The following is a 26,937-nucleotide window of genomic DNA, read 5'->3' as shown; positions in this document are numbered from 1 at the left end:
GACTGAGCAGTTTTGAAGTCATGCCTGCAACAGCCACATAGAGGTCTTCCTAAAGGTGGGGTTTGTGGTTAACTGCAGCTGCGTCAAGGATCAGACGTCCTGCTTGGAGCAGAGCTCAGGCCAGGACAGGTCTTTTCTTGGCAGGCTCCTTGGGAGCAGGCTGTCAGAAAGGGGCCTGGTTTTGCCTGGGAAGTCAGCTGGATCTCTGGAGGCATCAGCACCCTGACACTTGAGAGGCATAGAGCCCAGTGAGTCAGTGCAGCACATGGCATCCCTCCTGCCATCGGACATATGCCTGGACATGCCCTTGGGATGTCTCTTGAATTCCCTGAACCCTTCCCATGCAGGAACAGAGCCGCTCTCATTTCTCCCTGCTGTCTCTCTCACCCCAGGTCCAGCAATGCTTCCCTATGCTCCCTCAGCAGATGCCATCACAAGAATGGACTACAAATGTTGCTCTACCTCTAGAAAGCTCTACCTCTCCTCAGGCCACTGATCTCCTGCCATGGTGAGACTCTTCACCTTGCACCTTGTAGCTGCCTTTTGTCTGTGCCCCAAACCTGGTACCTGGCCAGCAGGAAGGAGTGGGGAGAAATCCCCCACTGATCCTGGGCTCCAGAGCTTATGGCTTAGTCCAAAGGTCTTGTGTGCTGATAGCTGGGGCCGGACCCCACCCCCAGCTGGCTGGTGGCACCCAAGGAACTAATTTCAGTAGTTGTGACTCTGGAGCTTATTGGTCTGACATTCTTCACAGGAAAAAAGTAATACACAGAGAGCAAAAGTGTTTGAATTTGAGGGTGATATAGCAGAAAACTCAAGGCCAATGCAGCTCAGGAGGAGAGGAGAGGAGAGGAGAGGAGAGGAGAGGAGAGGAGAGGAGAGGAGAGGAGAGGAGAGGAGAGGAGAGGAGAGGAGAGGAGAGGAGAGGAGAGGAGAGGAGAGGAGAGGAGAGGAGAGGAGAGGAGAGGAGAGGAGAGGAGAGGAGAGGAGAGGAGAGGAGAGGAGAGGAGAGGAGAGGAGAGGAGAGGAGAGGAGAGGAGAGGAGAGGAGAGGAGAGGAGAGGAGAGGAGAGGAGAGGAGAGGAGAGGAGAGGAGAGGAGAAGAACAGCTCTGCAGAAACAAAGCAAATCTCCAAAGCAGTCCCTGGTGCCTGCTCTGCAAGGCAACTACAGCCAGACCTGGAATAAAACATCCTTAGTCTTCTGCCCTCCCTCCCTTTTGGGGCCACCCCAAATTAAGCAGATTCATCCCAGGGAGCAGCAGACACCTGGCTCTGGAGCAACAAAAGCAGAGATAATTAATGTCTCTCTCTACTGTCTGCACACACAGTGTGTCCCCAGTTGTGACAGAGATGATTTGTCACCCCCATAGTCACTTCTACCCTGTCCCCAGCTTTACCAGTTGTCCAATAAAGGGATTTTTGCAGCAGATACCCTACTCCTCTGCCTCCAGCCCATGGTGGGTGGGTGTTATACTGCAGGAGGATGCAGAGTAGGTGGGAGGGAAGAAATTGTCAGGAGCTCAGGGATGAAGTGACACCTGCCTTTGGGACAGCCTGGGCAAACATGCTCCTTGCTCAGGAGGCAGATTCCAAGAGCAATGATGCAATTTCCCCTGGAAGCCAAGAAAGATCCTCAAAGCTGTGTCTCATGTGCACTGCTCCCACAGCTTGTCACATCAGGGCCCAGTCCAGCTGTCACCTCCCACCAGCATCCCTGCTGCCAACTGAGAACCCCCTCCTATGCCCCCCACACATGCCCTGCCCACCATGGCCACATCCAACCCCTGTTCTGCCTTGGCATGGATTCAGCTTTATTGCACATTCTGCAAAGTCACAGCCAGATCCATGGAAGAGTCTGGCAGCAGGAAAAGAAGAGGGCTCTCCTGTCCCCTCCATGTGCCTGACACCCCTGTGCAAGCAGGACAGTATCCTGAGCCAATGGCACCCCATGTCCCTGAGAGGTGCCAGGAGATCTCAGCAGGATGCAGGTGCCTCTCTGCTCTGGCTGCAGAAGAATCAGGATGGGAGAAGGTCGTGCAGGCAGGATCAGACTGCAGTGAGGGCAGCCAGTCCCAGCTGAGCCCATCCTCAGCCCATGCCCTGCATCACTGTCCAGAGCTCCTCAGGACCCACATGGTCCCTGCAGAAACCCTGGTCCCCAGTGCTACAGCTGTGGCAGGAAATTGAGGACAGCAGTGATGAATTCTTCAAATTTATCCTGATGGACTATGTGGCCTGCTCCTTTAATGTACTGGATCTCTGCCTTGGGGAAGAGACGTTGGATCTCTGGGTAGTCTCTGGAGCTGCAGGACAAGGGAACATACTATGATCAGAGGTCCCTCCTGGTGTCTTCCCTCACCCTTCCCAAGCAGAGGATGATCCCAGATATGACTCCTTTCCTGCTAGGAAAGCCCAGAGGGCTCCCAGGTTCCCCCTCGCTCCAGTGTGTTGGTGTCACTGGCTGCTGGAGGAACTGCCCTTGCTCAGGACCTTCCCCATCCTGGGAGCTCCTCCCACTCTTGGCAGCTGCAAAGAGCACAAAAGGTCAAACCACAGACCTGGAACCGCTTCTCTCCAGTCTCACCTGATATAGGGCGAGTCGGACCCTCCCAAGAAGAGTGCAGGACCAGGATATGGCTTTTGGAAGGCGGGGAAGTTCATGATATCTGCCAGGTGCCGGGAAATAGCCTCCAGGTTCACCCGCCACACGTAGCAGCCCTCCACCTCCACCAGGTTGGTGAGGAGGAACTGTCTCAGCTGTGGGAGCTGCCATGGAAGGGGATCATGTGCTCTTCAGTAAGAGCAACAAAACAGGATGCCCTGGCACCCTCCCTCCTCCCCATCTCCCACGGGATTTCCTACCTTGACCACGGGCTGCAGCTGGTCATCTGCCAGCTGGCGTGCTGCCGAGCGGGACAGCCCCGCTGGGACCTTCACCTCCTTCATGGCCGAGATGTAGGCAGAGAATTCGGACACAGGGGCGGTTGAGCCAGGACCAATGTCTACAGAGATGAGGCGTTCCACCAGGTCTGGCTGGAGAAACAAGCAGAGTGGATCAGATGCCAGGATCTCCTGAGATCTCTCCAATGGGAGTAGGCACAGGGCTCCACTCCCAGTCAGATTCCCTGGAGGCTCTTTGCTCCCTCCTGTCTCAGTACAGACCTCCATGTGCCCTTCCCAGAGTCGCTGTCCTCGACACAGATCTCCAAGCTCCCTCACAATCAGTGCTGGAGGGACAGAGCAGAGCATGGGCTGGTGGACAGAGATTTGCTCCTGCTCCCATAGCCTGGCTTACACCCCCACCCTGATACAGACAAGTCCCTGTGGAGCTGGGGGCAAAGCTGGTCCCGATGAACAGTCTCACAAGGTGCTATCCTCTTCCTACAGCCCTCCTGGAACTTCCTGAGCCTGTGACCCCACTCCCACCCCCATGGTGCTGACCCGCTGCAAGGCCAGTGTCATGGCTGTCTTGCCCCCCATGCTGTGTCCTATGAGGATGCATTTGGTGATGCCCAGGCGGCTCAGGAGGTGCTGCACGTCCAGGCTCATCGCTTCATACGTCATCACGGGGCTGTGGGGGCTGCTGCCATGGTTCCGGGCATCCACTGTCAGCACCTGCCTGGGCAGAAGCAGTGTGTCACCCCAGGCACTGCCCCACACGACCCTGGACCCCTCCCTGTGTGCTGTGCCTCCCCCACGCCCTGGGTCTCACCTTGCCACTGCCGCGGCGCACCAGTGCCTTGGCCACTGTCTGGAAGTTGCTGTGGCTGCCAAAGAGCCCGTGGAGCAGGACGAGGGGTGGCTGATCCCTGCGACCCTCCACCTCCACATGGGTCAGGGGCACTGCACTGCAGGGAGACAGGAATGGGGTATGGCCAGACGTGCAGGGGGGAAGTGAGCCTTGCCCCTCTGCCCAGCCCTGGTGAGGCACATTTGGAGGGTTGTGTCCAGTCCTGGGCTCCTCAGGAAAAGGAAGACACGGAGCTCCTGGAGCAGTGCCCGCTCAGGCTGGGAGGATGAGGAGGGCTTGGAGCATCTCGGTGCCCAGGAAAGGCTGAGGGAGCTGGGGCTGCTCAGCCTGGAGAGGAGCCCCAGCTGAGAGGGGCCCTCAGCCCTGGCTGTCCCTGTGTGCAGGGAGGGCAGAGCAGGGCCCAGGCTCTGCTCCAGGCCCAGCAGTGGCACCAGAGCCACGGGCAGGGCCGGAGCCCAGGAGCTGCCCCTGCCCAGGAGGCAGAACTTCTGCCCTGGGCACTGCCCAGCCCTGAACAGGCTGCCCAGGGAGGGGCTGGAGTCTCCCTCAGCGGGGATCCTGCAGAGCCCTCTGGGCACAATGCTGTGCCCTGTGCTCTGGGATGGCCCTGCCTGAGCTGGGAGCTGGCACCAGGGACCCCCCGCGGTCCCTTCCAGCCCAGCCCAGCCCAGCCCGGCCCGGCCCAGCTTGGCATTCCGTGAGAGCGCGGCCCGGGCTGGGCCAAGGGCAGGCGGGGAGGGGGCGTGGCAAGGGGGCGTGGCCAGCAGGTCACCACCCGTGTGTGGACTCTCGGTGTAAGGGGCGTGGCTTGAGGGAGGCGTGGCCAGCTCCCTCGTGGCGGCCACGCCCCCGCTCGCGGGTTACCCCCGGGACCCTTCCCGGGACCGCTCCCGCCGCCCCCGCCCAGCCCCGCGCGCGGCCGGGCCCTTACGTGGCCACGGAGCGGGCGGCGGCGGCGGCGGGCTGCGGGAGGGAGCGCGGGAGGGGCGGCAGGGCGGGGACGCGGGGCAGCCGGCAGAGCATCATGGCGGCGGCGGCGGCGGCGCGCGGGCCGTGACGCGACGTGCGCGGGTCGCCCCGCCCCGCCGACGGCGGGCGCCCCCGCGCGGCAGGAGGGCGGCAGCGCGCACGGGGAGGGCCCGGAGCGGGCAGCGGGCAGGGCGGGCGGGCCCGGGGGAGCGGGGCCCGGGGGAGCGGGGCCCGGGGGAGCGGGCCGGGCGCGGCGGCTCCCTGCGTTCGGTGGGGGCTCCGCAGGGCCCCTTCGCCCGCTGCCGCCCGCAGGCACAGCGGGACCCGCCGGATCAGCTCCGCACTCGCCGCCCCCGGCCTCGCTTTCCCCAGGACCGGCCCCGCGCACCTGCGGCGGCTCTTGCCCCTTTGTCCCTGGCCGCTGGAGCGTGGCGGCGGGCGGGAGGGAGCGGCCGAGCAGGGCGGCCTCGCCCCAGCGCGGCTCCCGGCGAGGGAAGCGCCTCGCGGCCCCCCCGGCGGCCCCAGACTTTGGACTGCGGTAGGGAGTGTCCCTGCGGCATCCAGCGGCTCCTCCGCTGCCTCCCGCCCCGACCGCTCCCGGAGAGCTGCCTCTGCAACGCGGGGGGACAACGGGCTCCCCCCCGAGCAGGGACGCCTGCGGCTGAGCCCTCTGTCCCAGCCCGGTGCCGCACGGGTGCCCGCGTAGCAGGGCGTGCAGGGTGCCTGTGCAGGGTGCCTTGGGGGGCTGGACCGCCGTGTTCTCCCTCCCGGTGCCCACCTCGATCGTGCAGCACATCGCAGGGACACTCGGGTACCAAAACAGGACACGTTTATTGACAAATGTAACCGGTACAGACCACGCGTAACAGGGACAGACGGTGTCGGGCCAGCAGCGATGGGGCATACAGCGGGGGCCCCCTCCCCATCCCGTTCTCATCCTGCCCCATGGGCACGGCAGGACCTCGCCGCGTGCCGCTTCTCCCGCCGACCCGAAACTGCCTCGTGTTTAACCGAAACTGTCTCTATTTACACAGCCTGGCCCTGACCCCGCGGCCGTCCCCGTCCCCTCCTTCGCGCCCCCCCGCCCCGCCCCGGCGCTGCCACCCCCGGGCCCCACGCAGGGCAGTGAGGGTCCCAGGGTTGGTGGGTGGGGTGGGGGATATCGAGGGGTGCCGGGGGACCCTGGGGGGGCTCAGACATAGTTCCTCTTGTCGTAGCTGGTGACGGCGGAGCGTGGGGCAGAGTAGGCCACCTTGCCCGTGGGGTACCTGTCGTCTTTGGGGGGGCAGGAGCAGCAGAGCAGGCCCCCCCCCAGCAGCAGGAGTGCGGAGGCTGCCCAGCCCACGTAGAGCGAGGTGCCCAGCTCCCGCTTCTGCGCTTCGATCACCAGCGGGTTGTAGAAATCCCGGATGATGGTGTTGGCCGACCAGCAGACAGGGATGAGGGTCATGACACCAGAGAGGAGGAAGATGACGCCGGAGACGATGGTGATCTTGGCTTTCGTGCTCTCATCCTCCACGCAGCGGGTGCACTGGGCGCCCACGATGGCCACCATTAAGCCCAGGACGGCCAAGATAATGGCCACCACCAGCAGGGCACGGGCGGCTTGCAGGTCCTGAGGGAGCGCCAGCATGGAGTCATAGACCTTGCACTGCATCTGCCCTGTGCTCTGCACCACACAGTTCATCCACAGCCCTTCCCAGAGGATCTGGGCCGTCACGATGTTGTTGCCGATGAAGGCCGACACCTTCCACATGGGCAACGCGCAGCAGATGATGCTGCACAGCCAACCCAGCACGGACAAGGCCACGCCGCCGATCTCCAGCCCCATCGACATGGTGGACGGTTCAGTGACGCGCTCCAGGCGATGGCGGAGAAGAACCCACGGACCGAGACGTCGCTGCCACCCGCCGCCGCTCGCAGCCGGGGGATCGGCTTACACCTGTGCGCAGTGCTATTTATATGGGCTGGCCCCGGGGTGGGGTTTCAGTGCTGGCTGCTGGACGCTCCTCTCTGCTCCTCCGTCACCGTCACCTGTGTCCCACACCCTCCCCTTTGTTTGCAGAGATGGCGCCGAGTAACCAGAGAAGGGCGGGAGGAGGAGAAACGCCACCTGCCACAGCCATCCCCTGGTTTCGGCCGATGGGTATCGGGAAGCACTACCACCACACTCATTCCCATCAAACCCCTTCTGTGAACCTGGAAGTCCCAAGGGGTCACCTTTCCTCCACGGAGAAAATGTGGCAGGTCAGGGTTTGTTGATTTCTGTAGTGTTGTCGGTGATCACGTTTAACTGGGGTTCCGTGAGCGTTGGGCACCTTTGCATCACCGTGCAAAGTGCAACCCCTCTGCCATCCCATGAGGTTTGTGTCACCATTCCAGGGGACCTGCAGGTGCTCCTGGCCCAGCAGGAACCCCTCCAGCCTGGCCCCTCCTGTTCCCACCCTGCTGGGCTGGGAGCTCAGTCAGAGATCCTCTGACTGACTGATAAATATCTTTACTCATCCTGCACAAGTCTTGTGACCTTGAAGGAAGCAGATAATGCACGTAACCACCGCGGCAGCATCACCCTGACAACCTGAGCTGGCACCTGGCAAGGGAAAAATATCCCAAGGCGTGAGCAATCTCTTCAGACCTGGCAGCAACAGCCCCATGGCTGTGGGGTGCATGTTTCCTCCCCCAGCCTTGCATGCTGGGGGTAGTGCCAGTGCTTCCAGTCCCCCTCCCCCAGGAATGTGGTTGCTGGACACAGGCTTGCTCCTACCTGTTCCCTGCCTGCTCCAAAAATCTCCTCTACAACTTATTAACTACTCGAGAGTGTGGTGGGATGCTGGCAGCTGGTGCCGTGCAGCTGGGATGGGGGGGGCCCTGCAACTGCCTGGCTGTACCCCAGAGTACCCTGACATCCGACAGCCAGAGAGGTTTGAGTTGGGTGCCCCCAGAGTATCCCAACACCCCATAGCCAGAGGGGTTGGATTTGAGAGCCACAGAGTACTCTGATACCCAGTAGCTGGTGGGTCACCTTCTATTACCCTGCAGTACTCTGAACCCCCATAGCCAGCAGGATCACCTCACAGCACCCTGATACCCCGTATATATCTGGGGCAGCTGTTGTCACCCCATGTCACCCCAGCACCCCATATCTACCCCACTTGACCTCCAGCCCCCTGCAGCACCCCTTTTCTCACCTCCACCATGCTGTGACACCCCAGTACCCCCATATCCAGCCTCTGCCAACCGATGGCACCCCCAAAATACCCTGTACTTGGCTGGGTGAGCTTCTGCTACCCCACTGTACTGTGATCACTCCCCGAGGGCACCAAAATCCCCACAGCCAGCTGGAGGTACCCAGGGCTGACCCAGCCCATGCAAGCAGCCCCCAGGGTTCTGTGCCCTTGCTGCTAGGGGCGCTGCGGGTCCCGGCCCTCGGGGGCACCTCGGCCTGAGTGTCCACGGTCCAGCGCTGTCACAGGGCCAGCCCCACCGGGCTGCCAGCGGCGGGCAGAGGGCGGGGGCCGGGCTGCCGAGGGCCCCACGTGTGCAGGCAGGGGAGTGCCCGCGGCCCCGGGGGGCGGGAGCGACGGGTGCGCAGGTGAACACACACACAGACACACAGGTACACACACACATGCACACACAGAGACAGGTACAGGCGCACACACACACACACAGACACATACAGGTACAGACACACACACACAGAGGTACAGGCGCACAGACACAGACAGACAGATACACACACACATGCACACACACACACAGAGACAGGTACAGGCGCACACACACAGAGGTACAGACACAGGTACAGGCACACACACACACATGCACACACACACACAGACGGGTACAGGTGCACACACACACACAGACACACACATGCGCACACACACACACACAAATGGGTACAGGTGCACACACAGACACACAGACACACACACCCACACCCTCTGCTGGCCGCAGCGCCCCGGCATGCAGCTGCGCACAGAAACGCATGGACACATGGACACATAGACACATGGACACACAGCAACAGACTTGGACACACAGACTCATGGAGATGGACAAACTTATTGACTGACAGATACACACACTCACCAACAGATTCCCAGACACACACAGACTCACAGACACATAGATTCAGACAGACACACACATGCAGACTCAGACTCACACAGAGGCAGAGGTGGATGGTGCTGGTACAGGTGCACACATACAAACCCTCCCACAGTGCACATGAGGCTGTGGGGCTGTGGGCAGGGGCTCCCCTGGCAGGGCTCTGGGCCAGGAGGGGACCCCAGGCAGGGCTGTAGGGTGTGGGGATGCCCCAGGCAGGACTTTAGGGCAGGGTTATACCCCAGACAGGGCTCTGGGGAGGAGGGTTGGCACCCCAGACAGGGCTGTGGGGCACAGGAATAAGGGAAGGGCTATACCCCCAGGTCTGTGGAACAATGGGAATACTCAATAGCAGGGCATGGGGCAGGGGAGATAACCCATGTAGGAATGGGAGGTAGCAGAGAGGGATACCTTTGGATAGGGATATGGGACGGGGAGGGTATTCTAGGTAGGGCTGTAGGACAGAGTGGCATTCTTGAGGCTGGTATATGGGATAGGAGCTACTGGGGCAGAGCTGGGGTGGGACAGGGCAGTGAAACACCGCAGCCCCCGACCCTGCAATCAGAGCCCCACACGCGGCGTCCCCACTTTGTCATCCCAAATTGCCCAAAGTACAGGCTGTGTCCAGTGTCATGCCGGCCTGGGGCAGCTGCCGCCGCCTGACTCACGACAGAGGAAGGGGCAAATCACCGGGGTTTCGGGGTGCTGGTCACCCCCGGCAGGACACATTCTTGTGGTGAGCAAACCAGCTCACTGGTGTTTAGTGAGGAGCTGAGCAGGACCAGCATCCCTGGGGGATTCCTGAGAGCACCCCCATCCCAGCTGCTGCATCTCCCTCCCCGCTGCAGTCCCTCTGCACTTCCACACAGCTGGGGAGGGATGAGGAGTATCCAAGTCCCTCGGGATGGGGACAAAGCGTGATGGCTGCAAGAACTCTGTGGTGACACGGGGACAGGTTTGCTCCACTGTGATGCAGAGACCCCAAACAAATGTCAGGCCCAAAGGTCACGGGAGCATCACTGGTTTGGCGGCTCCAAAGGAAGGACACCTGCGCTGACAGGGGGGACACCCCTGCAGCATCCCCCATCCATGCAGCCGGCAGCCCCCCGGGGGTGTGCAGGAGGTGACGGCAGAAACCGCCCCGGGCGCGGCGGGGCCGCGTCCCGCTCACGTGTGCGGCGGGGCTGGGGTGTTCCCCGCCGCTGCGGTCGGGAGTGCCGGCGCTTTTCCCCCGGGGGAGCGGGGCCGGGGCGGTAAATGCCGCCTCGGCTGCTTATATTTCAGGCGCGGGGCTGCTGGCTCTGCCCCGGCCAGGGCACACAGGCAGCCCATTGTTGCAGCCCCTTCGGCGCGGCGGGAGCAGGTGAGGCGGCTCCGAGCATCAATGGCAGCTCTGTCTGCCGGCGGGGCGGGGAGGTGGCTGCGGCACACGGGGGCTGCGGGCGGCGGGCACACGGACCAGCGGGATGTGTCAGGGGGCTGCGGAATGCTGGACCGTGCCTGGGGCATCCCCACCCCGACAGATCCGATCGTCTTCCCTAGGCTTTGCCGTGGCATCCCGCTTCTTCCGAGCATCGCCAGTGGGGACATCCCCACTGACCCCCTTCCTGACCCATCATCTCCCCCATCCCTTCGCCAACCACCTTGGCAGCGCTTAGGGGTGTTTTCCCTGTTGGGAGCCGCTTGTTGCATAGAAACTGGACGGAGTTTTGACTTTCAGAGCGACTTCAGGCCGAAGGTCCCTTCTCTCCCTGCAGGGACCCCGCAGGTCCCGGCGCGCGGCTCCCCTCCCGATAAGACTTTGCTTTCCCCTAGCGATAAACAGCCTGACTGTGCATTTTTGAGTCTGTCAGAGGGATTTATGTTGGGCAAGGATGTTTTTTGGGAACATTCAGTCTCTGGGCTGTTGGTAACTAATCCTCAGCCTCCGGAGCGGAGAAGCTGCCCTGCTCCTCACAGGCTGTGTGGGAGGGTTGTTGGACGTGCCTTGCTTGGCAGATGTGAAGCCAGAGATCCCAGTGGATCATCGTTTGCTGGCGAGACTCACCTGCCTCTTTGGGACCTTGAGGTAGGCAGGTTGGTGGGTCCATGTGTGGGTCCTGGGGGATGAGGGGCTCTTGCCTCAGTGGTGTGCGATATGTGAGGTGGGGCTGACACCCATGTCCTGAGTGACGATGTCCCCAAGCCTTCTTTGGCAGGAGATTCATGCCCCAAGCCCTCTCCTTGTGGGGTGGCCTCTACACTGAGCAAGACCAGGGTGAGACAGCCTCTGCTGTGCACCCAGCAGTGCCTGGCATTGTGGTGACACTGCATTTAATGTCACCTTCCTGCTGGGAATGGCCTCACTGCCCAGCCGAGGGGCTGCAGTGTGTCCCCATGCTGGTGAACCCAGGAAAAGTGTCAGAAGGTGTTTCCTGATGGATGTACCTGAATGGAAGCTCTGCCCTCACAAACCCTCTTAGTGCAGTGTAACAGGGATGGGAACCCAGGCTCCTACATGTCCTTCAAATCCCACTGCATTTGGGGCAGGGCATCCACTCCTGTCTGGGTGCTGGGGCAAGTGCTCGGTGGTGAAAGCTCAGGATGGGTTGCATGTGTTGAGCAGCCTGTTTTGGGGTGGAGAAGCTTCCTGCTGAGCAAATGGGCTGTGGTCCCACCAGGACGTGCCTGTGCCATGGCTCCTTGCAGGTGACACTGGAGAAAATCTGGGACTGGGATCCTACAGGATGCACTGGGAATGAGCAGTGGGACAGGGCTGTGGGGCTGGTGTCTGTGGAATGGTTGTCCTGAATGGCATGTCCTGACATGCTTGGTGGTCCCTCCTGTGCTGCACCACCATCCTCAGGCTCCAAGGGCTCTGGGATCAGCTGCTGCTCCTCCATGCCAAGCCGGTGTCTGTCTGTCCTGCTGTCTGGCAGTGCTGTCCAGGTGGGTGTGTCACTTGGGAATGCGGGGAAGGGCACAGGGGCTGCCCCTGCGTGGCAGCTGGCAGGTGGAATATATGTCACGTTCCAGCATTAATTACAGTAATTGGCTGTCAGAGGCTGTGCTGGCGCCTGCTCTGCCTCCGAGGGGGAGTGTGAGCAGCTCAAGCTTTGATGCTCCGTGCGCGGGGGAGTCCCTGTCCCCACCTTGCCATTTGTCCCCAGCCCAGAGACATGTCCCCACGTGCCTGCGGGGACACGGCTGCTGTGAGCCACACACATGTGGGCGTGTGCCTCTCTCCAACCCCAAATAATGCGGTGGTTACAGCAGGCTGAAAGCCTCGGGCAGAGTCTGGCCCCGGCGGGGATGCTCCGGAGCCTTGTAGATTAAAGGGAGCCCTTGACCACAAGGTTCTGGCCGCAGGGTAGACACACTGGTATGTGAGCAATGCGGATGTTCCAGCAGGACAGAGGGACAGAGCCTGGGCAGCTCCTCTGGCACAGGTCAGGCAGGCAGGACCGTGACCATCTCCTTAGGCTGGGGTCTGCTGTGAGACATGGGTGTCCCCAAGCATCCTCCTGGCACCACAGTGTGTGGGCCACCAGGCTTGTCCCACCACAATGGGACATGATGCCCAGGGACAACCTGGCAGGAGCAGTAGCAGCTCCAGTCTGTCACACCAAAAAATAAGCACAAATGGTTGGATTGTGATGGTAACCCCAGTGCTCGGGAAAACTAAGACTATCTTGGTGCCTCTTATCTTTTCCAGGGGCCTGGGATTAAGCTAGGGTGATGAAACAGTGCAATGTCCATCTGTCTGTCTGTGCCATGTGTCTGGTGTCATGCTGTGCCTGTGCAGGAGCTTGGAGGGAGCAGCTGGGGAGCCTGTGTGGGAGTCATGGATTAAAAGAGGACAGGTCAGCATCAGCATGGCATCAGTGTTGGCACTGATATTGGCATCAGCACTGGGATCAGTAGGTGTGGCTCTGGGTATGATCAGTGGGATCAGTGGGTATGGCTCTAGGACAGCTTGAGGCCACATCTGCCCCTCACAGCCCAACCCCACCACGCAGGCAGTGGGACATGGGCAGAGCTGGGACAGAGGGTGGCTGTGTGAACCCTGGCTTGCCACTGGAGCACAGATGAGCTGGGTTTGGGGTCTGCCCCCCTGATGCCCCAGGCAGTGCCATCTCTCCTTTGTGGGGAAATGGCAGCTGCTCCAACCGGTTTGTGGGTCTGGGCGGTGGCACCTCCTGCCCGAGGCCTAATGGAGGGCTGGAAGTTGCTGGTACGGACGCCAAAGGAGCAAACAAGAGCCGCTTGTGTCCTGCTGGGCAAGGAGCCCAGCAGCCGGAGGGAACAATGTGCTCCTCCCCTGGCATGAGGCCATGGGGGGCCAGAGGCTGGGCTGATGCTGGAGCAGTCACTATGAGCTGGAGGGAAGTTGAGGCATGAAGGTGTGAAGGGACCCCCTCCAAGTGATGGAGCAGAAGGTTCAGGCAGGGATGGCAGAGATATCCTGGTGTCTGGGCACCAGCTCTTGCCCTTTAGCATCCCGGGCTGAGTCCCAGCGCTGCCCTGGGCATGTCCCGCCTACCCACAGCAATGGGATGCACTCCTGCACCTGGGTGGCCTGATCCCAGTCCCCTGTGTCCTCCTCCGTGGGAGCAACCGGGATATTAAGTGTCGTTGCTGCAGGGAGAAATACAAGTGGAAGAATCCCGGGAAACAGGTTCTACCCCTCCGTCCGGTGCCGGCGGCAGGCCGGCGGCTGCGGCGGCGCTCCTCCCTCGGCAAAGGCATATAATGCCTGCCATGGTCCCAGCAGCCGGCACTGCGCGGCAGGAGGCGGGCAGGGAAGCAGGCAGTGAGCGATGGCCTCCATGGGCATGCAGGTGCTGGGCATCGCCCTCTCCGTCATCGGCTGGTTGGCCTCCATCCTCTGCTGCGCGCTGCCCATGTGGCGGGAGACAGCCTTCGTCGGCAACAACATCGTGGTGGCGCAGATCGTCTGGGAAGGGCTGTGGATGAGCTGCGTGGTGCAGAGCACGGGGCAGATGCAGTGCAAGGTCTATGACTCGCTGCTGGCCCTGCCACAGGACCTGCAAGCCGCCCGTGCCATGGTGGTGGTGGCCATCGTCCTGGCCATCCTGGGCACCCTGCTGGCCGTCACCGGCGGCAAATGCACCAATTGTGTGGAGGATGACACCGCCAAAGCCAAGGTCATGATCCTCTCCGGCATCATCTTCATCGTCGCCGGTATCCTCATCCTCATCCCCATCTCGTGGTCAGCCAACAGCATCATCCAGGACTTCTACAACCCACTGGTCACTGACTCGCAGAAGCGGGACCTGGGCTCGTCCCTCTACGTGGGCTGGGCAGCCTCGGCGCTCCTGCTGCTTGGGGGGGGGATCCTGTGCTGCACCTGCCCCCCCCGTGGGGAGAAGCCCTACTCTGCCAAGTTCACGGCTGCTCGCTCGCTGCCAGCCAGCAACTACGTGTAGGAGCCGCCGCGCCTGCCTGGACCCCCCCCCCGGCCGTTGCGGGGCGCGGGGACCTCCCGGGACACGCAACCTCCCCGGCTGGGCTGGGACCGGCCGGGCGCCGGGGCGGTGCGAGGGAAGGCAGACAGAGCCGCCTTTGTTCCACCGGGGTTGAAGCCGGTTCTCTAATCTCGGTTAAGACAGGGGACAAGGAGATCCTGTCCTGGCTGTCCGCGGTGGGTGTTCTGCTCCCCCCGGAGCATCCAGCTGAGGCATCTTCTCCGAGACATCACCTGCTCTCCTCCCCGAGCATTTCCTGGCTCCCGGTATCGGGGTGTGCCGTGTGGTGACACAGCTCCCAGGAGCCCGTCCCACGGGTGGCACAGGGCTCTCTTTCCCCGCGTGAAGCTCCCCGGGACGTGTCTGTCCCTCGCGGTGGGTGGCGGTGTCGGTGCTGATAGGGACAGCGAACCTGTCCCACGTGGTCACAGGGACGTAGCGGTTCTGCAAACCCCGGCAGGGTCTTGAGGGGTGACAGGGGCTGTCACCTGCCTGTTCTCTAACTTTTGGCTTTGACCTACTTTCGGGGCTCGGAGCGGCCGTACGGAGTGTGATTTCTCGCGGCAGCTCCCCAGGGCGGGGTATCATTATCCTGGGAGTGGGAAGGCAGCGGCCGGGCTGGGAAAACCGGTCGGAGAGGCGGCACCGGAGCGGGGCTGTGCCCCCACGTGGTGGGGGACGACTCCCGGACCCGACCCCATCCATCGCCCTAGAGTGGGGTTCCCGAGGCCGGGAGTGCAGTCTCCCCCTGGCTGTGCTGCCGTCCCTCCCCGTGTTCAGCCTTCCCGCATTAAACGGCAGCTGCTCAGACCCGCTGTGCCTCGTGTTCTTTACGCTCTCCAGCACCCGCCTCGGTGGTGAGACAACCCGGTGCTCCTGTGCCCTGGGCTCCTGTCCTGAAAGATCACCCAGATCTTCGGAGTCTCTTGAGATCCCGCCGCCTGTTCCAGCCCTGGCGTCCCTCGCCGTTCCCCTCCCGGGCCGCCCCGGGCGTGACAGTGGCTGCTGCCACGGCACAAAGCCTTGGCGGCGCCGGACGGGGTGTCAGGGCTGTCCCACGCCTGTCCCGCCGCGATCTTCCCACCGAGCAGGAAGAAGGCGGCGGCGCCGGCCGGGGCGCGCTGCCCCGGTGCCCCCAGCCCCGGCTGGGAGCGCCCCGCGGGCGGCGTGGGCAGCGCCGGCTGCTTTGCCTATCTCGCTTCCGGCACGGCGAGTGCTGCTCGGCTGGGGAGCAGCATCCTTCCCACCTCGGGGTTTGTGGGGACGGGGGTGACTCCGCCTAGCTCTGGGTGTCTCATCTGCATCTGAGGGCTGGAGGGCTCCCAGCTCCTCAGTCCGTTCTCTGGGCACGGGAATGGTGGAAAATATGCCTGTAACCCTGTGGTGCCGGTGGCCAGATGGGAATGTGAGCGCAATGCTCTGTCGGGCACCCCTGGGGATCCGTGGAGTCACCACTTGTCCCCCTGCAGGTCGTAGACCCTGTTTTGAGTGTCTTGTGTGGCCAGGTCCCGCTGGCTGGGGAAGGGTGCCTGGGATGGCTCCCACATCCCAGCCCCTGCCTGCCTGGAGCACGGCGGGAGGGGCTGTGATTTTGGCCCAAAGGGTCTCTCATGGCCCGGGGGATGCAAAGTGCTGGTGCTGGGTGTCCATCAGGCTCCTGAGGGACAAAAGATGCTGGGTAAGGAGTGGGGATACAACGGGAGAGGAGAGTCTGGAGAAACCAAAACTGAGACAGGGGAAATGATGGTGAAACCTCTGGCAAGAGCTGCAGGGTGTGCCAGGCACAACCGATACCTGCTGAGCTTGGGCCATAAAACCCTGGCTGGTCCCAGCTGCCAAGCACGGCACGGGCACCCATGGGTGAACTCTGCTCCGTGAGGGGCTGAGCTGGATGTGGGCTGAGCCAGGGCCACAGCAGTCACACGTGACCATGGTGGAGCTGCCAGCGTGCCCTGCATGTGTCCCTGTGCCAATCACTCCTCTCCCAGGGATGCCACCTGTGGTGACCCCATAGCCCCTCAGCAGGGTTTGCCCTCTTGGGGCTGCTCCGGGATGGTATCGCAGAAGGTGCTGAGCCCCACACCTGGGATCAGGGCAGAGCTGAGCTCTGACCCATTTCCCTTTTCTCCTGGAGAAGAGTTCCTGGGTCCAAAGGGCACTGTAGGATGGCTGTGAGGGTGAAGCCAAACCAGGAGCAGGCAGTGCTGAGCAGGGGGGGACTGCCTTCCCTGCTGTGCCCTGTGCCCTCCCCTGTGCCCCTGGCACGAGGCTTGTGGCCAGGGAGGCTGAGCACCTGTGCTGGAGTGGGACATGGAGTGGGCACTGGGGAATGGCCACCAGGGCAGGACATGGGGTGAGTGTGGGGTGAGGGGTTTGCACTCTGGAGCACTGGGGGATGAGCACACCTAGCCCCCCATCCTGCTCCCCAAAATCCATGCCTTCCCTGACACTTGCCATGCCCTGGGAAGGGACCATGGCAGAGGCTGTGCTGTGCTGTGGGGACAGTGTAAGGGACATTGTGACACACGGGGGCTCCTGTACCTTGGCCTGCTTGGGGCCTGGGTCCTCAGTGCCACATGTGTCCCCATCCTGTCCTGCAGCACCACCTCACGCCACTCATGTCCCCGTCTCCTTCGCGTCCCTGTGTCACCCATGTCACCATGCTGTCCTGCAGCCATTCCCATCCTGGTGGGGAGCAGGACATACCAGATGAAGCCCAGGCTGTCCCTGGCTGTGAGCTGTGCCTGTGACTCTCATGTCTGTCCCCGCAGGAGCTGTTGATGGCAATGATGACAATGCAGATGGGAGGACTGATCATGGCCACGCTGGGCTGGCTGGGCTCCATCCTCACCTGTGCCCTGCCCATGTGGAAGGTGACGGCCTTCATTGGCTCCAACATCGTGGTAGCCCAGGTGTTCTGGGAAGGGCTGTGGATGAACTGCGTCTACGAGAGCACGGGGCAGATGCAGTGCAAGGCCTACGACTCCCTGCTGGAGCTCACCTCTGACCTGCAAGCTGCTCGTGCCCTGGTGGTCACCTCCATCTTCGTGGCCCTCTTTGCCTTCTTCATCGCCCTCTCCGGAGCTGACTGCACCCGCTGTGTGGATGACAACGGCACCAAGAGCAGGATCTCTGCTGTGGCAGGTGTCATCTTCATCATGGCCAGCATCATGCTGCTCATCCCTGTCTCCTGGTCTGCCAACAGCATTGTCAGCAACTTCTACAACCCCATGGTGCCTGAGGCCCTCAAGAGAGAGCTGGGGGCTGCCCTCTACATCGGCTGGGCCTCCAGTGCCCTGCAGCTCTTTGGTGGGGGTGTCCTGTGCTGCTCAGGATCCCAGTCCCAGCAGGACCCCTACCCCAAGAAGTACAGGGCAGTGAAAACCTGTGGCCCAATGGGCTATGCCATGAAGGACTACGTGTGAACCACTGTGCCCAGGTGCCAGCCCAAGGCAGAGCACCACTGTCCCTGTCCTGCATCCCTGTGCCACACCCTGCCCCTGCACTGCCTCCTCCTGCCCATCCCCATGCTGGCCGACCCCCAGCACGGTCCCCACATGTGCCCTTCCCCAGGGCAGGGACTATAAACATCCTGGTGCCACCAAGGCTGCCTGGGCTCATTCTGAACAGCGCGGTGTGGGGAGGATGGTGACGCGTCCTGGGGGTGCTGTGCCCTGCCAGCTGCTGTGTTCCAGCACCTGCAACATCCCCAGCTTCCCATGGGTACACAGCACCTGCAACATCCCCAGCTTCCCATGGGTATCAGCAGTAGTCAGCCAGGGTGCTCCTGGCATTCCCTGCAGCTGGAAACTGAGGCAGGGAGGGGGGGCTGAGAGCTAAGAGAGGCATGGGGGGACACCAGGTGCTCTGAGCCCCCATGGACTGGGAGGGGACCCCAGAGAAAGGCTGAATCCCCTCTGCCAGGCTCCTGGCCACCCACCCTGGAGGGCGCACATTCCCATTGCTCTGGGAAGAACACACAGCAGACAGACAGCAGGGACAGGGGTTTGTTGCACAGGCAAATGCAGGGCTGGGGACAGCCACAATCCCCAGCTGCCCGGGGGACAGTGTTGGAGACAAATGGGGAGGGAGCAGTAGGACAGCTACTGATGGGTACAGGGACCCCAAAACAAGGGGGACAAAGCAGAAGGGTGACAAGAGCCATGGGGAGGGTGAGTGTGGAAGATGTAGGATGTCCTGGGCAAGGAACAGGGACAGACACAGCCATTGCCTCACACTGAGGAACAGCTCCTGAGGGGAAGGATGAAACCTCTTCTCCAGGCACATGGGAACAGGATGAGCAGGAACAGGTCTGAGGGAAGGGAAGAATGAAAAGAAACCAAATATTCCAGCAAGAGATTTGGGTAAAAAACTTCCCAAGGAAGCAGTGGAGGAGGAATTGTGAAGGCAGCCGAGCAAGGGGCTAGGGGAACAGGCTGGGCAGGCAGTGCTGGGTGGCTCCTGGGTGGAGAGCAGCTGCCAGCTCCCCAAATCCCTTCCAAACTCATTTCCCCTCCCAGACATTAACTACAAAGCCGTGGGAAAATGAGATTCAAGCAGCTGTTGTGGGATGCAAGGCAGATGTGGCACTTGGAAAGCCTCTCCAGCTGGGAGTCACCTTGGCATTGCTGCTTTGACTCTGGATGTGGAGGCTGCTGCACCTCAGGGCTGGCTCAGTCACTAGGGAGGATGAGGATGGGAGGCCACAGGACACAGTGGTGGGAACCCACCTCCAGCCATCCCCAGGTAAAGACTCCAGGGGTAGGAGATGAAGAAGGATCCAGATTTTGACTGTGAGTGCTGAGATGGGTGAGGTGGGGAGAAGACATCCCAGACTGGACATGCCTTGGAACAGCCACGTGGGTCTGTGAGATGTCACAGTGAACGCTGAGGTGGGGGGCTCAATGCCTAAATGTCAGAGCTAAAGGCGGTGGCCAGGAGACCCTGGTGAATCCAGGAGACCCTGTGCTGAGGAGCAGACAAGGGCCCCAAGCCCAGACCTTGGTGAGGAGGAACCGAGGAAGGGAATGGGGAAATTCCCATAGAATACAGCTGCCCTGCTGCAGGAGGGGGTCACTGGGTTCAGTTTATTAAAGAGTCAAGTGCTCATCCCCCCTCCAGAGGCATGCTAGCTCTCAGCCTTCCTCGAGGTGGGGAACAGGGCACTTCTGGTAGATGTAGACCACCCCGGAGATGTAGCCGGTGCCCTGGGTGCTCTCCTCCTCTGTGGTGGCCCTCTCCCAGTACTCCACTTCCTGGGCCAGCAGCTTCTGCCAGGCTCCGCTCTGCTCCAGCTGCCCCAGCGCTGCCTCCAGCTCCGCCTTGTACCGCAGGTTCGAGGGGTTGCTCCTCGTCGTCAGGCACAGGAAGCCGCCTGCGGGACAGGAGACAGGTAACAGTGACACAGGGTGTCCCTCTCTGGGGACACGGGGGAAGCACCGAGAGCCTGCCAGGAGTCAGGGGACGGGCACAGACAGGGCACGGACAAGGCAGAGGATGGGCCGGCCAGCAGGCCGGTGAGGGCATGGGCAGGATGTCCCTCCTGAGCACAGGCTGTCACACACCAGCGCCCTTACTGCCACCTCCCACCTTGTCCCGCTGCCCAGAGCTGGCAGCGGGCAGGGTCAGGGGCCCCATGCAGGGGGACAAGGCCGCGTCCCAGCTGTGCCACGGGTCCAGCGCTCAGCGGGTGACCCGCATCCACCCGGGCTCGGTGTCCCACCCGGCACCCCGGGGGTCCCGGCGGGGAGGGGAAACGGCCCCCCTTACCCGGCTTGGTGACCCGCAGCAGCTCTGGCAGCACCGTGCTGGGCACCTGCCCCTCGCCCAGGGCCCCCACCACCGTCACGGCGTCGTAGTGCTCTGCGAGGGCACGGGGCGTCACCGGGGGACCCTCCGGGGCTCCCCGCCCGTCACCCGTGGGACACGGGGGTGTCACCGAGAGGTCCCGGGGGCCGCCCCCTCCCGTTACCTGCGGGCGCGGGCAGCGGCTCCCGGCCCAGGACGCAGAGCCGCAGCTCCTGGTAGAGCCCGGTGCTCCGCGCCCGCTCCAGCATCCCCGTGCTGCCGTCCACGCCGTGCAGGCAGCGGAACCCGCGCCGGTGCAGCTGCGGGGACAGAGGCACCGTCACCCCCGCCCCATCCCGTTACTCCCGGCCGCTGCCCCGGCTCGTCCCGCCCGTACCTCCCGCGCTACCAGCCCGGTGCCACAGGCCACGTCGAGGAGTCGCGCCTCCGCACGCGGCGCGGGGAAGGCGAAGGCGAGCGAGGCGGCGGCGAGATGCGGTGCCCGGTACTCCAGAGCCGCCACATCCTGCGGGGACACGGCGGTCAGCGGGGACGCCCAGGCCCCCCGGCGCTCCCGCTCCCTCCCTGTCCCCGGTACCTGCTCGTAGCGGGCGGCCCAGACGTCGTAGAGCCGCAGCCGTTCGGGCAGCGCCGAGCCCCGGTGAACCGCGGCCACGCGGTCCCGCACCGCCGCCGGCAGCCCCATCCCGGCACGGCTCGGCTCGGCTCGGCTCGGCTCGGCTCGGCTCGGCCCGGCTCGGCTCGGCACCGCTCGGCACGGCTCGGCACCGCTCGGCACGGCTCGGCTCGGCTCGGCACGGCTCGGCTCGGCTCGGCACGGCTCGGCACCGCCCGGGCCAACTGACCCGCGCCGGCGGCCCCGCTGCGGCCACGCCCCCAAAGCCCATTGGCTCCGCCTCCCGCCGCGACGCGCCCCCAGTGCCTCATTGGCTTCTCGGCCCGCCCAGGACACGCCCCCAACGCGCGTTTCCACAATGACCCCGCCCAGGGCTGCCCCACTGCGCGCGCGACCCCGCCTCGGCCAATTGGTTGGGGGCGCCCGCTCCGGCCACGCCCCCGCGCTCCATTGGCCGCCGGAGCTGCCCCTCGTTGGGAGCGACCAAGTGCGCCAGGAAGCGCGGGGGGTCTCGCTGAGGGGTGGCCGGTGGCCCAGGGCGGTGTCTGTCCGTGCCCTGCCACACGGCCCGGTCCTGCGATGTGACCTCAAATGCCCTAGGGGCGTGACACCGAATCCCCACGGGAGCGGCACCAGGGGCCCCAGGGCTACCGCTGTCTCCCGGCAGCGCTGTTTCTGCCGCTCTGTCAGCCGTTGGAGTCAGTTCCCATTGCGGCCCTGATGTCCCGGGCGCGGGGACAGTGTCCTGGACAGGTCACCTCCTGCCCGGCCCCACACGGCCCCGCTGCTGCGCTGTCATCTCCATCCTGCATGCGCATCTCCTCGCTCCGCTCCGTCACCCGTGGGGCCACCACCCGAGCCAGCCGTGTCGCGCTGTGCGGCAGCGACAGCGCGGGACAGCCCCCGGGGAGGAGGCCGCCCACGGCCGGGCAGCTCCTGCTTGTCGCCCTCGGGCAGGGGTCATTCCGCGCTGCCCCGCGGGGACAGAGGCCAGCAGCGGGCCTGGCTGGGCAGGGCAGGCACAGCCTGCGAGGGGCCGGGAGCTGGGCTTGGTGATGGCTACGGCTCCTTCCAGCGCCAGCCGTGCCGTGAGCGCACAGCCTGGGCGACGTTCCGGTTGGGCTCAGAGCACAAACAGCCCTGAGAGCCCGCGCCATGCACGGACAGGGGCAGGATGTCACCTCCAGGTGACGATTCTCCGGAGTATTCGCCTGATCCAGGTGCCCAAGGGTTGTGACATGCCGTGTCCAGCTTGGCTGTCCCTGGAGGGGCTCTCCCTGCCAGGTCACTGCGGGAGTGCCCCGTTACCGGGCCTTTGGCGTGGCAGCGAGGCGAGGGACAGGCTCTGGGACAAGCCACGGCTGTGCCCATCGCCTCTGGCGGTTCCCAGCAGCCAAAGAGACGGATCCAGCCGCTAATTAGTGGCGGATTCACCTGCTAGTTAATGACGGGAAGAAAACGCGGTGCCCTGACGGAGCCGGTGACCGCTCCGAGGCCGCCTTGGTGGCCTCGCCACCTCCTCTGTCCCTCCCTGTCGCGTCACACGGGGGACAGCCCAGCCCGCGGCGGTCAGTGCGGCCGGGAGCCTGGAGAGGGAGCCGGGATCCTGGAGAGGGAGCCGGGATCCTGGAGAGGGAGCGGGATCCTGGAGAGGGAGCGGGAGCCTGGAGAGGGAGCGGGATCCTGGAGAGGGAGCGGGAGCCTGGAGAGGGAGCGGGATCCTGGAGAGGGAGCGGGAGCCTGGAGAGGGAGCGGGATCCTGGAGAGGGAGCGGGATCCTGGAGAGGGAGCGGGAGCCTGGAGAGGGAGCCCTCCGCCCGCGGACGGACCCGCGCCGGGCTCCGCGGTCCCCGCGGGGATTCCGGGGGAGCGGCGGCGGACAGCGCGGGGCTGGGGCCGGCCCGGGACAGCAGGGACCGTCCCACCCAGCCCGGGGCACAGCGATGGCTCCGGGGGGGTCCGCTGCGGCTGCGGCCCTGTGACAGCTCCTGCCACCCTCACGGGCATTTGTCCCCCTGCTGCCACCAGCGTGGGCCCAGTGCTGTCCCTCGTGCCTGGGAGGTTCATGGCCTCCAGCAAGGGCTCTCACAGCCTCGTCGTGGTTCCACCGCTAACGGAGCCTTCCTTTACGAAGCAGTGCCAGGATGCACCGCCAGCAGCCCCGTCCCTGCTCTGCTGCCCCAGGGCCACCGGGCCTCGCCTTCTGCAGCCGTGACCCGCACGCATCCAGCCCTGAATTTGCCGGTGCTTTTCCCACCCCCTTCCCGCGGCCGGCTGGCTGTGTCACAGCACAGCTGTGCAAACACCTGCACCCCGTGCCACCCCCACGGCCCTGGGCTGGTGGGCACCCAGCATGGCCCAGCTGCAGTCTGCACAGGACCTGCTGCCAGCGGCGGATGTCCTGGGCTGTCCCCACTGAGGGCGGGGGACAGAGGTGGCAGCACGTTGGAGTGTCCCATGGCCGGTGCTGGCGTGAGGCTGGACTTTGTCCTGACACGTGGCCTGGTGCTGGCGGGCTCCCACTGGGTCACAGGACGTTCCTCTCGGACAGTGCAGTTCTGTGGGGCACTGTCCTTGTCCCCTGCCTGGGGACAGGGGTCTGTCTGTGCCCTGATGGGGTGCTGGGACCCTGGAGCTCAGCTCAGCTCTCCTGATGGAGTGTCCCCAGCACCCCTCAAAGGGACCTGGGGGGACATGTGCCCCCAAGGCAGGGCTGAGCCCACAGATCTCTGCTGTGGCCTTGCCTGCCCTCCCTCCCCAAGGAGCTGCTGCAGGGATGGAAGCGTAGTTTAGGAGGGTCCCTTGCCTTCAAACCTGCCACCGAGCTGGGACAGGAGTTGGGAAAGCCCAGGTCTGTCCTGGGTTTGGGCCAGACATTTCCAGGGTGGGCAATGTCACCTGGCACCAAACCCGCCTGCAGATCCCCCCTCTGAGCCTTCCTGGATGCCCAGGCAAAGTGTGTGGTGGCATTGGTACCCTGGGCACGTGGGCTGGCATGGCCCAGGGCCTGTGCAGGGCAGCCCTGGCACATCCTTGGCCCTTGGGGCGGGACTGATGCTGTCACCCTGGACATCCTAATGATGTTGGAATGTCCCTAAGCTTCTTCATCGGGCTGGAGTGACAGAATGCTCAGTCCCACGGCCTTGTGTGCCTCAGAGACTTCCTGGGTGGCCCACACAGTCCCTGGATCCGGCTGTGGTGTGGATGTCCCTAGATGCTTGGAGGGAGACAACCATGGACTTGGCAGCTTCTGGCTCAAAGGAATTTGGGGACATTCATGGTAACTGTCAGTGGAGGCTGTCAGGGTCATGAGCTGCATCTCTGTGCATCTGTCCTAACTGCAGTTTCTTGGTGGTGCAGGAGCCTACCAGCACTGGGGAATGTCTTCAGGGCATCCCAAGACATTTCCAGCTCTGGAAAAGGGCCCTTCATGGTCCCCTGAGCTCTCTGCTCTCTTCCTGAGCTGGGAAAGCATGGACAGCCATCCCATGGTGGAACTTGAGCTGCACAAAGTGGAAGTGGAAGTCTCTGCTAGGAGCAGGATTGGGCAGAGCAGGGAAGGAAAACCCCGTGGGGTGACAGCCAGGTGGGATCTGGAGAGCCTCCGTGGGAGATGGAAGGAGGAGGGAGGTTCAGGTTGGATATTAGGAAAGATTTCTTCACAGAAAGGGTGGTCAGGCCATGGCACAGCTGCCCAGGGCAGTGGCAGAGTCCCCATACCTGTGGGGTTTAACAGCCCTGCAGATGTGGCACTTGGGGACATGGGGCAGTGGTGGCCTTGGCAGTGCTGGGGGAATGGTTGGACTCGATGATCCCAGAGGGCTTCCCCAGCCTTAAGGATTCTGTAATCTTTCCATGGCCGGGGAGCTGACAGGCAGCAGGACAGGCCCGGGGCGGCTGGTGGGGTTTCACACACCCTGGCTGGATTGCTCTGCACACACATCCTTAGGGGACAGAGCATTTCCTTTGTCAGCATCCACATGTGACTGGAGTCTGTCCACTTCTCCCCTAACCCCCATCCCCCTGGTGTTCAAGGACCGTGGATTTTGCCCCCTGAGCCCCGCTCAGACGCATGAGCTCGCCTGGCTCGCTGAGCTCCTGCCCGACTTCTGAGTCTGCAATCTCGGCGTTGCTGGGACTGATGGTGCCCGGGGCTGCTGTCACCAACCCTCCCGGCCTGGTCCCACCGCCCTGCCAGGTGGCAAGGAGGGGCTGAGCTGTAAATCCGCGCTGCCGGCGGAGGTCGGAGCGGGCGGCGCGGCGGGAGCGGCGCCCGGAGCCGATTCCTGGGGCTGGGAAGGGCTGCGCTGCCTCCAGCGGGACACGCTGCCCACGAGCCCCCGGGACCTGGGCTATCCCCTGGCTGGGGCTGTCACCCCGGAGGGCACTGCCCATGGCCGGTGCCTGGGGCCAGCAGCAGAGGGACGTCCCTGCCGTGCTGAGAACGTTCCCTGGCTGCTGTGCTCCTGCATCAGTCCCAGCCTCTGCACGTGTGTCGCCTGCATCCCATCCTCCCTGCAGCCGCAATGTGCCATGCTCCCCTCCCTGCCACACTCCAGTCCGTGGTGCTTCGTCCCTCTTGAATCCAAAATCCTTGATGCTCCTTTTCCCTGAACTCCCGGCGTGTGGACTTCACCCTCCCTTTGTGCTCCACAGAGTGCACAGAGCTCCACACCCCCTCTGCACAGAGCTCCACACCGTCACTGAGGCATGGTGCTCCCACACTGGTGACATTCCCATTTGTCTTTATCCCCACACCAAATGCCAGTGGCTCCATTCACTGTGTGTGCTTTGACTGCAGTTCTCATCTGAGCTCAGTCTCCTCCTCACCTCTGAGCATCCCCACAAACGACATCCACACCCCCAGCTCATGGACCTCACTCCTTGTCCCCCTTCCGCCTTGTTCCCTCTTATCTCCACTGTCATCTGCTCCTTTCCCCTGGCTAGGGATTTCCCACCCTGACCATATCCAAGATACCCAGAGGCCTCAGGTCCCACCCACCACACGTCCCCTGTTTCTCTGTCACACCCCATCATCTCCTGGACTCATCTCCTGTCCCTCACAGCCCTTCTCACAGCCAGGTGAGTTCCCCCCGTGCTGCCTCCCTGTTCCCATTCCCACAGGCAGTGCCATGACATCACTGACACCTTGGCACACCTCGGGCCGGTGACTCAGCATCCCTCCTGGGACAGCACCTCTGGAACTCATCACCTTCGTGGAACAGCCTCTCATGACTCAGAGTCCTTTGTGGAACAGCACCCTCGTGATTCAGTGTCCTCAGGTCCACCCCAGGAGCTCCCTGTTCCCATCCTGGGACACAGTGTGATTCACTGGTCACATCCCTGCCACTCCCGGGATTCCAGGTGTGGCTGCCCCACAGTCCCGTGGCTCGGTGCGAGCCACCCAACCATGTCCCCAAATCCCCCCGACCACCTGCCCTGCCACCAGCCTAGCTGCCCAGAGCACTCTTGTGTTTCACTCCAGATCTCCCCCCCGGGACTCCCCGGTTTCGTTCCTACATCTTGGGAAGTGACTGCCACCTTCTGGGAAGAACAAGGGACAGGCTGGGTGAGATCAAGGAGGTGGAAGTTGAAGTCAGTAAAGCCCAGCTCAGTAATAAGGTACAAACTTTCACTGGAGCAGGAATTAATGAGTGGATTAGTGGCTATAAATAAACAAAGGATTTCTTGTGACTTGTAAAAGATGACTCAGTGCTTTCGGGAAAGCTGGCTGCTCTCCAAGGGATCTTTGTGATCCCAGGGCAGTCTGGACCTCACCTGTTGAGTTCATCCTGATGACGCGAAAGCACTTCTGGACTTTTGGTGAGGTCAAGCCACCTCAACTCTGTCTGCACAAGGGCTGAGATGGTGTTTGGGTATCTGAATCCTAAAAAGCAGTTCCTCCACCAACTCCCAACTCTATAGATACTCAGGAAGGAGGACAGGCTGCTGTGCCCAATTGCTGTTATTTGTTTTATCCCCAGGCTCTTGCAGTATTTCCTGGAGCCCAGTCCTTCCTTTCTTAGGAACATCCCTGAATCCCAGCTCTGATGTGGGCCCAACAGATTGTCATTGGCAGGAGAGATGGAGAATCCCTGTTCTGCTTCATCCCCTGCCCATCCTGCCCAAATGAGGATTTGAGGGGCGTCCCTGTGGGAGTGAAGCCAAAGAGGTCAAACCATTATCATTTTCTTGAGCTGAGCTGAACCTG

General features: G+C 62.9%; 5 protein-coding genes across 5 annotated transcripts; 2 read left to right on the top strand and 3 right to left on the bottom strand.

Annotated features, from left to right (window-relative positions):
* Positions 1 to 1,788: 1,788 nt before the first annotated feature.
* On the bottom strand, positions 1,789 to 4,459 carry ABHD11 (abhydrolase domain containing 11). The gene is given in 6 exon segments (XM_064394560.1): positions 1,789 to 2,304; positions 2,586 to 2,767; positions 2,864 to 3,034; positions 3,443 to 3,616; positions 3,714 to 3,890; positions 3,893 to 4,459. Coding segments are annotated over 6 exon segments (885 nt in total). The 5' UTR covers positions 3,935 to 4,459; the 3' UTR covers positions 1,789 to 2,165.
* Positions 4,460 to 5,528: 1,069 nt separating this feature from the next.
* On the bottom strand, positions 5,529 to 6,684 carry LOC135283609 (claudin-3-like). The gene has a single exon (XM_064394562.1). The coding sequence runs from the start codon at positions 6,556 to 6,558 to the stop codon at positions 5,914 to 5,916; it is 645 nt and encodes a 214-aa protein (XP_064250632.1). The 5' UTR covers positions 6,559 to 6,684; the 3' UTR covers positions 5,529 to 5,913.
* A 310-nt stretch (positions 6,685 to 6,994) lies between these two features.
* LOC135283608 (claudin-3-like) lies at positions 6,995 to 17,891 on the top strand. The gene is made up of 2 exons (XM_064394561.1): positions 6,995 to 10,197; positions 17,074 to 17,891. Exon 2 carries the CDS (start codon positions 17,083 to 17,085, stop codon positions 17,725 to 17,727), a length of 645 nt encoding a protein of 214 aa, XP_064250631.1. The 5' UTR covers positions 6,995 to 10,197; positions 17,074 to 17,082; the 3' UTR covers positions 17,728 to 17,891.
* LOC135283635 (claudin-4-like) lies at positions 13,074 to 14,263 on the top strand. Its single transcript, XM_064394642.1, has one exon. The coding sequence runs from the start codon at positions 13,634 to 13,636 to the stop codon at positions 14,261 to 14,263; it is 630 nt and encodes a 209-aa protein (XP_064250712.1). The 5' UTR covers positions 13,074 to 13,633.
* Positions 17,892 to 19,374: 1,483 nt separating the features above from the next.
* Positions 19,375 to 20,982, bottom strand: METTL27 (methyltransferase like 27). The gene is made up of 5 exons (XM_064394794.1): positions 20,688 to 20,982; positions 20,487 to 20,615; positions 20,274 to 20,409; positions 20,072 to 20,164; positions 19,375 to 19,676 (listed from the first exon to the last, which is right to left on the bottom strand). Exons 1-5 carry the CDS (start codon positions 20,793 to 20,795, stop codon positions 19,438 to 19,440), a joined length of 705 nt encoding a protein of 234 aa, XP_064250864.1. The 5' UTR covers positions 20,796 to 20,982; the 3' UTR covers positions 19,375 to 19,437.
* Positions 20,983 to 26,937: the final 5,955 nt, after the last annotated feature.

This window comes from Passer domesticus, chromosome 19, assembly GCF_036417665.1.
Source record: "Passer domesticus isolate bPasDom1 chromosome 19, bPasDom1.hap1, whole genome shotgun sequence".
Taxonomy (NCBI): Eukaryota; Metazoa; Chordata; class Aves; order Passeriformes; family Passeridae; genus Passer; species Passer domesticus.
This window is presented reverse-complemented; position numbering and strand designations above follow the sequence as displayed.

What these genes read in the sequence shown, in the direction of transcription:
- LOC135283609 (XM_064394562.1), bottom strand. Translation starts at nt 6,558, where the DNA reads ATGTCGATGGGGCTGGAGATCGGCGGCGTGGCCTTGTCCGTGCTGGGT.
- LOC135283635 (XM_064394642.1), top strand. Translation starts at nt 13,634, where the DNA reads ATGGCCTCCATGGGCATGCAGGTGCTGGGCATCGCCCTCTCCGTCATC.
- LOC135283608 (XM_064394561.1), top strand. Translation starts at nt 17,083, where the DNA reads ATGGCAATGATGACAATGCAGATGGGAGGACTGATCATGGCCACGCTG.
- METTL27 (XM_064394794.1), bottom strand. Translation starts at nt 20,795, where the DNA reads ATGGGGCTGCCGGCGGCGGTGCGGGACCGCGTGGCCGCGGTTCACCGG. An exon ending in CCGGGCTGGTAGCGCGGGAG is followed by an intron (nt 20,410 to 20,486) that starts GTACGGGCGGGA and finishes CTGTCCCCGCAG; the next exon opens with CTGCACCGGCGCGGGTTCCG. An exon ending in GCTGCGGGTCACCAAGCCGG is followed by an intron (nt 19,677 to 20,071) that starts GTAAGGGGGGCC and finishes CCTGTCCCGCAG; the next exon opens with GCGGCTTCCTGTGCCTGACG.